Genomic DNA, 9,480 nt, shown 5'->3' with positions numbered 1-9,480 from the left:
CTAGGCCCCACAGGGGGGGACTGTCTTTGCCAGTTTGGTTCACGGATGTATCCCAGTGTGTAGCACACTGTAGCGCTCAAAATGGGTTATTCAAAACATCCTGGTTTCCCTGCCAGCTGCTCTGTGCCCTGATCCATGCGTGCCTCACCTGGTAGTGAATTCCACGTGGGCAGGTGATGCCGTGTTCACCACAGAATCCCCAGCACAGAGCCCAGTCAGTGGTGGGTGCTTAAGAAACACTGTTTTATGGTAAAAGTATCATAACCTGGGACTGCATTTACCTAACGTCGTGGTTCTCAGCACCTAGCAGAGTCCTGAGCTCTAGATTCAGTCAAGGATGCAGCAACAGTAACTGAGTGCCTGCTTACACTTTACATAATATTTTTGGTTAACTTTTAATATTATTTTAATAGAAAAGCCGACCTTGCTCCAGTTTATCTTGTGTGCCCTTTCATAGACATGACCACCTGGCCACCAGACCTCAGACCTGGGACGGCAGTTCCTTCCTATGCCTGGGAGGGGGCTGGGGGCCTTCACAGAGCTGTGCTCCAGCCCGGAGGAGGTGGGTGGGCCCCACTCTCCAGCAGACAAACAGAAGTGGCCCCAGGGAATAGGTGAATGTTCTGAAGCAAGAATTTCTTCCAAGTGTACACGTGAGTGTGGAGAGAAGAGACACATTTCAAACCAGATCAGAAGCTTCTCACAAATAGTCTCCCTGCCTCAGCCCTTCCCACCTCCCTGGCCTGAGCTAGAGCAGGGGGAGGGCTTCCTAGTTCCCAGACAAAACACAGGTACTTAAATGGTAAAATAAAATTATACAGCCTTATTTTTATTAGCATCTAGCAAGAAAAAAAATCAAGACTCCCTCCCTGCTCCAGTCGTACTTCCACCACCTGAGCCCTCAGGGAGCAGTGTCTGCCCAGGGAGCATCTGCTACCAGAGATGTCCCTGGAGCCTGGGCACCAGGGCACGGCCACCCCTTGTGTCTGCAGTCCCACTGCAGGTCCCTTCCCCCATGATGCGGGGACAAAAGGGTAGCTGGCATTTCTCCAGCCCTCAGCGGTCAGCCTTGGGAACTTGGAAAAGATCAGCGATGTCCAGCAGAGCTTGGCGGATGTGGTTCCCAAAGCGCTGGGCGTTCTGTGGGGGCCAAGAGCTCAGACCAACCTCTGGACAGGCCCTTGCCGCTCTGTTCCCACAAGCAAGGATTCTTCCCCAGCCAGACGGGGCCCTGGGGGGTGCCCCTCCTCAGGCTGAGCAGGGGCAGGAGAGACTCACCGTCTCTGAACTTGAGAACTTGCTGGAGACATGGAAGAAGATGGTGTTCTCACCGGCGATCATGTAGGAAACCCCGTAGCCATCGTCTGCTACCTGAGGACAGCAAGAGGGGTGAAGAGGTAAACAAGACCCTAAAAGATCTGAGGTCCAAGCTAATGCTGTCCTTCTTCTGCTTGCCCCCGAAACAGTGTGCGAACCCAGGATCCAGGAGCTCACGTCCCCTCAGGAGGCCAAGATCACTGCCTCTCTCCTGGGGCAGGGGGGGAGGTCTCTAACTCCCTGACAAACTAGCCCACATGAACGTCCTGGTGGGTGAGCTGGACTCCATAAGCCCACTTCAGCAGCCCCAGGGAGGGTCACTCCAGCAGGGATGTTGACATGGGTGGGATCCTAGCCACTTTTCTTCCTGGGGTTGACAGGTACCTGTTTCCTTCCTTCCAGGGTAGGTCCAGGGCTGTGTTCTCACCTCCGGTCTGACCTTCTCAAGGCCCTGCACTCTCCACTGGAACCCCTAGCCCTGGGTCCTGCCCACCCATCGCCCTTCAGGGGCACTTACAGGGCCAAAGCCACCGCCAGCAGCCAGGTGATTGGGGTACTTGTTTGGGTCAAACATGCGGATCTGGAATTGAGCGATCTGGCTGGTGGAGAGACGCCAGGGTTCTGAGAGCACCTGTGACAGGGGGGCCCTAGCAATCAGATGCCACGCACTCAGTGCACCCCTGCAGACAGGTGGTGACCAAGCACCTACGTGAGCCAGGTACAGTCCTGGAGGAGGATGCAGAAGGGACGGAACACAGGACCTTCCTGACTGCTGCTCCTGGTCCCCCCAGTCTGTTCTTACCATCACGGCATCTGCACAAAACCCTCAATCCTGTGACCCGCCCCTCCCCTCCTGTTCCCCGCCAACCCCACACCCCTGCCTCAGTGCCAGCGTTGGCACTCGAGGTTCCCTCCACCCAGACGCTCTGATTCCTCCTAGCCTCTGCACTTTTCTCACAAGCACTGTCACCATCTGACACATCACACATTTGTCTGCCCACCCCACCATGAGAACACCAGTTCCACGAGGGGCAGGCTCCTGCCCAGTGCCAGTTCCACAGGCCTTGGTGGGGTGTAGAGCGGGAAAGCTGGCCCCAGCCATCCAGGGCAACTTCAGGAGAGCCGGCCAGACAGAAAACAGGCTGAGACCCATCAGGAGAGGTCATGAGGACAGAGGACACACCCACCAACACCGACCTCAGCCAGGAAAGGGGAGCTGACCCCCAGGTACTTGGAGACCACATAAAGGCAGAAGAGGTGCCGGTCAATCCCAGCCCCCGTCATTGCCAGGCGGTACATATTCTGGTGCTTCTCGGCAGCCTTCCGGAACAGATCTTGGAGGTCTGCTTTCTGGGGGCAGAAATGGAACAGTGAAGAGTAACCCTGACTCTCGAGGCGGCAGGAGACCGAGGGGTCACTTCCCTACGAGGCCATGGGGGGCTCACCATGTGGCGCCCCTCCACCATGGCCTGAACGAAGGCTGTGGACTCGCGGGTACAGGAACGTACAGTCTCAGTCCGTCCCTCCCGGAACATTCTAGTCATCGAGGCTTCATAGGTCAGGCAGAACTTGCCCCTATCCTGGGGAACACAGAAGGGGAATTTCACAGGTGAACCCTGGTGCCACCTGCCTGCTCAGCAGCCCCAGGGCTCCTACCCGGAAGTGTGCCAGCTGCAGGGCGATCTGCACAAAGGCATCGGGGCTGGTCCGGCACTTCTTGATGAGGCCTTTGCCGAAGGGCAAGAACTGGAAGCAGTACAGCTCCACATCGTCCGCCAGCGCCTTGGCCACCTGGTAGGAACTCTCGATGACCGCCTGGCACTGCCAAGAGATGGAGGGGTCAGCTGAGGGCAGAGCTCTCCAGCAGGACTCCTGGGTCACGTCCAGCAGGACTCCTGGGTCATGTCCAGGAGGCCTAAGAGTCAGCGATGGAGGAAGGCAAGGCTGGGCAGGCCTAGGTGTGCCCGACATCCTCAGGAGGAGGACACACAAAGGACAAGCCAGGGGCATCAGCACAGAGACCAGGTTGGGCTTTGTCAGGGAGGGAGGCACTGACAGGTGTTCAAGACACGAGCTCACACCTCACATCTTTCTCCAACCCCCGGGTGGCCCTGGGGTCTCTGTTTTCCCTGTGGCCAGTGTGGGCCATGGGGCACTCCTGTCCCCTCCCCTAAGAACAAGGCCACAGAACATCTCAGATACTTGTCACTTTCGCACACCCGTCCCTGCCCTTTCTTGGCCTGCACACCTGCTCAGGGATGTCCCACTGCAGCCGCTGAGGGGGTGCCAGCAAAGGGTTTGGTTTACCCAGACAGTGCCCAGTCTCTGCGTAGCCCAGGTGGAAGGCGTCAGTGCCCACAACAAACTGTAGGGAAAAGGTCGGGCTGAGAGGCCATCCTGCCACCTCCACCCCTGGCGCCACCCTGAGTCTGCCTTGCGGGGACCCATCTGGGCCTGTTACCTCCCAGAGGTGCCCTATGATAGGGGCATCTGCCCACGCGTGTTCTGTGTTGAGGCCCAGCTGACCGTTCTTGAAGGCAATAAGTGTGAAGGACTTGTCGAACCACCTGTGGGAGGAGATGGGCAGTGACGCAGAGGCCAGCGGGGGAGCCCGAGGGGCCGTGTGGGAGACCTGGGGCTGCTGTACCTGTTGCAGCAGTTGCCATGCAGCAGGGCCTTGCCATACAGGCTGAGGCTGGCCTCGTCTTCGGGGTCATAGCCATGAGACTCCTCGTCCAAAGCAACAAAGAAAGCGGCGCGCTCGATGGCATCCAGCGCGGCCTTGTTCTTGCCAGAGCTGAAGAAGGCCTGGCGTGCCTGCGCCCACTCCACCCTGAGGGCATGAGGGCAGAGAGCAGTGGGGTCACTGTGGGCTTGAGGGCACCTCCTGTGACCTGGCAGGGCCTGGAGCTGGGGTGAGATGGGGCTACTGGGCTGTTCTGTAGGGGTCCCACTCTCATACCCACCTAGCCACCTCCAGTCACAGCAGCCACCCCGCCACCGTTACCACCAGCACCCCTCACAGCCGCAGGCCCTTGTTTACACAGGACGTTGGGGCCACCACGCCCTCCCTTGGTCATGCCTCTGGCCCTGAGTTCCAGGGTGGCAGGCAGGGCCGAACTCCTCTCCTCACAGCAGCCCAAACCTCAGCCAGGACCATCCCTGCCTGCAGGCCCCAGTACCTTCCCCCAGCAGTGAGGGCCGCCAGTCTCTCCTCCCCAGGCTGAGGTGGGGAGGGGTCGTCCAGGATCCTCTGGAACTGCATCTCCAGGTCTCGAGGCTTGAGCAGGTGGGAGCCTTCGTAGAGCCACACCTTGAAGAAGCGGCCCTTGTGGTAGACAGCAACATGCCTGCTGTCCGTGAGGTGCTGCAGCACGTCTGTGACAGGCCAGTGGGTGGGCTGAGGCAGGAAGGCAGGGAGCACCCTCCTCCTGCTGCCACTCCACCCTGCACCGGCCCACCAGCCTCGCACTCAGTGGCCCGTGTAGACCCTGCTGTGTCAGGCCTCCTGGCCTCCTTCCCCGGAGGAATCTGCTGGCACTAAGCCAGGCCCTGGGCTGGGCGCTTCCGTATTTCTCATTTAATGCCAACAACAGTCCTGTGAGGCATTTCACAGAAGAGGAAACCAAAACTCTAGGAAATAACACAGGCTGTCCCAGCATCAGACATGCGGGCTGCAGCTCAGCCTGCCTGGGACGAGCCCACCCCTCCTCCCAACAGGCTCCTGGAAGGGCAGGCTCAGCCAGGGCAGCGGCAGGCCTCCTGCTGCTCTTCACCCCAGCCTACCTTCCCCGCACTGGGAGCCTCTGCAGGGAAGGGGCTCTGTTCAGGGCCTCTCGGGGTCCTGGCACCGGCCCTGTGCCTCTAAGTAGTATGTATCTACTATTGGTCAAAAACTGACTTTTTTGCAGTTACACGACCCTGAGACATCAAGGATGCCTGGTGACCAGCAGGCAGTAGGGCACCTAGCCCTGGTGGGCCCACAGCTGGGAGGGAGGGGCTCCATCCCAAGGGCTCCCTACAGGTGCCTGGCCATGGTCGTACCTGCGTCCTTCCCTGGGATCCGGGTGGTGTTGAACATCCTCTCCATCTGGTAGGAGCACATGGGCACGATGCCAAGCGCCATCACCTGGGAGGAAGGCCCAGCTCAGACCCCGGCCTCCTCTCCGGGCCACACCCTCAACCCAACCCGACTCACAGGCTTGATCTCTTCACGGTCCAGTTTACGGCGATACATGATCATGGCATGGACGGCGTTTCCCAGGCGGGCCGCCTGCACATCTGTGTTCTTGACAAGCACTAAGTCCTACAGTGACAGAGCAGGGCCTGCAGGGTGGCTGTGACAGGGGTGCACAGTGGCACCTCTCTGTCCCCTTTCCGCAGTCTGTCCTGTACACTCTGTGAGGGTGAACTGCCAGAGATGAAAGGCACAGCTGATCACGTCACCCCCCGCCCCAGCTTCAACCTGAGTTGCTTTTCTAAACCCGGTGTGTTTGTTGATGTTTTGTTTATTTTCCTTTGAGAAAGGCGTTCCATTACTACAAAATAGCTTAAAGCCTCTGGTGGACAAGGTACGGGTACGTTTCTGGAAGGGCAGCTTTGTGGAGGAGGGGAAGGCCAGCACGCAACTGAAAATGGGCTCTAGAAGCAGGAGTGGAAGGAGGTGCGGAGGCCTGTGGCTGGGCAGCAGGGAGGCCCAGCTGGTTGCGCACAGCCTTACACTGGGAGCAGGAGAAAGCCTGTCACGTGGGTCGGGGACCAACAGGGACCTCCTGAGCTCTGAGAAGTAGCCCTGTGTTTGTACAGTGACACGGAGACGAGCTTAAGGAAGTTTCCTAGTAATGACGTCAGGACAGCTGGGAAGCCGTGACTGGAAAGCCAGCGAGGGAAGCAAGGAAGGGAGGGACAGAGCCTGGACTGGGCATGGCAGTGAGCCTGAGTTGCTCTGGGAGTGACAGTGTCAGGCTTTGGAGTCTACTGGGTTCTCCACATTCTCAGTACCGCCATCATCTATAAGCTGCTTTCTGAGTATTCTTCCAGGATATGCCCCGCTCCATCTCCCCTTTCTTTCAGGCCTCATCCCAGGACCCCTACTTGCCCGCAGAAACCACCACCAGGGCTCTGGGATGTCCTCCAGTTCCTCTGCCCTAAGACCAGGGCCGTGGACAGAGCTGAGCACACAGGAGCCCCACTTCTTACCATGACGTAATAGTTGCTGTTCACCATGAGGGGGGTCCTGCCTCGAAGGTAGACATACTCTTCCCACCAGTCACTCACCTGTGGGTGGGTGGGAGGTTAGAGCTGGGTCGGAGTGGGGTTGTGGGCAGCCAGGACCCAGGGTGGGTGAGGGTCAGCCCATGAGGTGGAACTCACATAGTTAGTTGCCCACCACGACTTGAGTACCAGGTACTTCTGCAGCCTGGGGGCAGTCTTCTCCTGGAATTCCTTGGCCAGCACCTCCATTCGGCAATATTCCTCATCATCCAATAAGTGTTGCACAGACTCTAGGTACTGTCCAGCCAAGTCATTGTCCGTGTGAGGGCCAGTCAGCAACACTTGCCTCAGTCCTGACCCTCTTCCAGACCCAGCCCCAAGGATCTCTCTCAAGCCCACTCTTCGTAGGGGACAGTCCCTTGTGTTTGGACAAGTCCTCTGAGTTCAACCTGCCCTGCCCACTGGGATGCCTGACCAGGCCCTCACCCGATGAACTGTGGCCGGCACGCTGGGCACGGGAAGCTTGGGCAGAGAAGCCTGGAAGCTGTAGAGCATGGGTCGCCGACTGGATAGAAGGCGGACACAGATCTGAGGGTACAGAACCGAGAATGTCAAAGTGGAAGCTGGAGGAAAGAATGGAAACTAGCAACCACTTGAGAAGCTGCCCTAGACTCTTGGAACCAGGACAAACCCTGCCAGCCACCAGTGCCCTGCCTGGCTGTCCCCTCCAGCTCAGAACCCAAAGTAAGGCCCTGGGTGGTCTCAAACCAGATGCCTGAACCCCTCCGTCAGCTTCTGCTCACAGCCCAGACTTTGGTGAAGCAGCTGGTCTTGCCATGCATCTCAAACATCCAACCGTGGTAGGAAAGCAGCAGTTTCAGGGTTTGCCGGAAGAAGAAGATGCCCATCATCCAGACCCCCGTGGAGAAGACAGCCATGCTGAGAAGTGCCCGGGTCTGTGGGGTCCGGTAGGGGCCACATCTGTCAGAGAAGGGGAGGGGACTGCAGGGGGTCCGCTCAAGAACAGCCCTGGGGAAATTCGGAGTCTGCTGTCCTGATGGATGTGAGCCATCTCGCGGGAGGCAACAAGGAGAAAAGCCTCCCTGGACTCGCATCTGAGCTGCTGAGTGCATCACACATGAACTTACAGAAGTGGGACTGAGATGATGGTTGCCCTCAGGTGAGGGCTGCCCCATGACCTCCCATGGCCGTGGTCCCATACCTGCCCATCAGGAACCCTGACCATGGAGCCCACCCAATCCTCTCATGGCCCGGCTTCTTACCTCTCAGGAAGACATCTCTGGATATAACAGACTAGCCCTCTGGAAATATCCACGTTGCAGTAGGAGGAACCCACTGTCGTTATGACGACGACCAGCCAGCTGGTGGGGCTGCCAGGATACACGCCCCTGAGGATGCCATTCTGTGGGCCAGAAACAAGCAAGCTCACAGAGCAAGGACTGGGATAAGCAGCGCCTATGAGGTCTGCCTGGTTTTACTCCTCCTTCATGTCTGGTGTCCCCCCTCCACACTACCATACCTGCAGCACCTGGTTACTCAGTGTCCCACTGCCACTTCCTGTACACCTGTCTCCCCTCCACACCTTGAGCACCCCTCTGGTTTCTGCACTGCTGGAGCCTGTCACTCAGCAGAACTGCCAACCAAGGTGGGGGTGGAGGACCCCGAAATGGGCAGTGGCTCACACCTGGCTTCTGCATCCCTGGAAGGCTCTATTCTGCACCTGCTGAGAGGAACAGACCAGAACCACCTGCGCCAACCTTGATGCGAATCAGGCGTTTCTTCCAGGAGTTGATGCCGGACAGGTAGATCTGTTTCAGGGCCTCCCGACTGAGCCGGAAGTCGACCCCTTCTGGGGTCACGGTGAACTGGAAGGCCACAGCCTGGTGCGCTTCCGCCATCCTGGGGGTTGGTGGGCACCTGGGAGGCGGCAGGAGGGTGCGCGGGCGGGCTCATCCGGCCCCCGCCGAAGCCCACCCCACCCCCGCCGCCGTCTACATCCCTGCCTGCCCCTCACCCTGCCGAGCCAGGTCATCGGCCAGCCCCAGCAGTGCCGAGGCCCCACCCTTGGACCCTGAGCTTGGCCAACTGCCGCAGAATCTTCATGCAGTGGTGCAGGGGTCAGGGAGGGGCTCAGGGCCATGAAAACTTAAGGAGTCCTGAGAACAGTGAAAAGTAGCCTGGGGGTGGGGGCAAGAGGAGTACCGGAATAGGAGCTGATCTGGTCTCGAGTGAGGCGGGGCCTGGGTATCCCTAGCCCCACCACGTGGGACCCTGGCACCATCCTTGACACCCCCCTCCTCCCCACACCCTCCCCTCCGCACCCCAGCGGCCCTGTACCACCCCCAACTCCACTCACGGCTTGAGTTTGCTCCTGTCTGCTTGTGGGGCCAGTAGCTCTGGCCCGTGTCCCCACGTCCTTCAGGCCTGGCCACCTCTGCCCCGCCCTCACCAGGAACCTGATATCCACTCCCAAATTTGGGTTGAGAGAACAGATGTGGGGCAGCAACCAGAATCTACCCCCCTTGGTGGTGGGAATCAGGAGTTGGGGGCTGGGTTTCTGCAAGCTGAATATCACTCAAAGGTCTGGGAACCTGGTGGGGGGCCCAACAGGTCTCACGTGAGGATGGTGGCAGTAGAGCTAAAAATAGCCAAATGTAGGGAAAAGGTCATCAGTGTGTCAGCTGTGCCTTCTGTTCCCTGATCTCCAGTGCTCAGGGTTGGGCATGCCCACCCAAGGGCCCTCTTTGTAATCTATTTCTCCCCAGGCCCCCACCCAAGTCCTCCTAGAATTTGTCACTCCTAAGCTGGAGCCAGGGAGGGGGAGAGCAGGGGCTCCAACTGGCAGAATGAACACTTTCAAGCCCAGATCACCCAACAGCCATGCTTTTCAGGAGAGGAAACAGGCTCCACGCAGTGGTCACTTTGTTA

At 58.7% G+C, this 9,480-nt stretch overlaps 1 protein-coding gene across 1 annotated transcript; it reads right to left on the bottom strand.

Annotated features, from left to right (window-relative positions):
- Positions 1 to 808: 808 nt before the first annotated feature.
- Positions 809 to 9,410, bottom strand: CPT1B (carnitine palmitoyltransferase 1B). The gene is made up of 19 exons (XM_031463578.2): positions 8,909 to 9,410; positions 8,310 to 8,469; positions 7,815 to 7,954; positions 7,335 to 7,512; positions 7,018 to 7,119; positions 6,691 to 6,828; positions 6,517 to 6,594; positions 5,516 to 5,623; positions 5,362 to 5,446; positions 4,500 to 4,695; positions 3,965 to 4,150; positions 3,779 to 3,884; positions 3,566 to 3,682; positions 2,974 to 3,138; positions 2,763 to 2,897; positions 2,515 to 2,667; positions 1,835 to 1,948; positions 1,279 to 1,371; positions 809 to 1,140 (listed from the first exon to the last, which is right to left on the bottom strand). The coding sequence occupies exons 2-19, from the start codon at positions 8,448 to 8,450 to the stop codon at positions 1,057 to 1,059; spliced, it is 2,319 nt and encodes a 772-aa protein (XP_031319438.1). The 5' UTR covers positions 8,451 to 8,469; positions 8,909 to 9,410; the 3' UTR covers positions 809 to 1,056.
- Positions 9,411 to 9,480: the final 70 nt, after the last annotated feature.

The sequence above is a fragment of the Camelus dromedarius genome, chromosome 11, assembly GCF_036321535.1.
Source record: "Camelus dromedarius isolate mCamDro1 chromosome 11, mCamDro1.pat, whole genome shotgun sequence".
Classification (NCBI taxonomy): Eukaryota; Metazoa; Chordata; class Mammalia; order Artiodactyla; family Camelidae; genus Camelus; species Camelus dromedarius.
The sequence above is the reverse complement of the archived record's forward strand: the minus strand, read 5'-3'. Positions and strand labels throughout refer to the sequence as shown.

Coding starts and splice junctions, on each gene's coding strand:
- CPT1B (XM_031463578.2), bottom strand. CDS start 8,450: ATGGCGGAAGCGCACCAGGCTGTGGCCTTCCAGTTCACCGTGACCCCA. Junction 3,885..3,964: donor CATGGCAACTGCTGCAACAG/GTACAGCAGCCC, acceptor CTCCTCCCACAG/GTGGTTCGACAAGTCCTTCA. Junction 1,141..1,278: donor AGTTCTCAAGTTCAGAGACG/GTGAGTCTCTCC, acceptor TGGCCCCCACAG/AACGCCCAGCGCTTTGGGAA.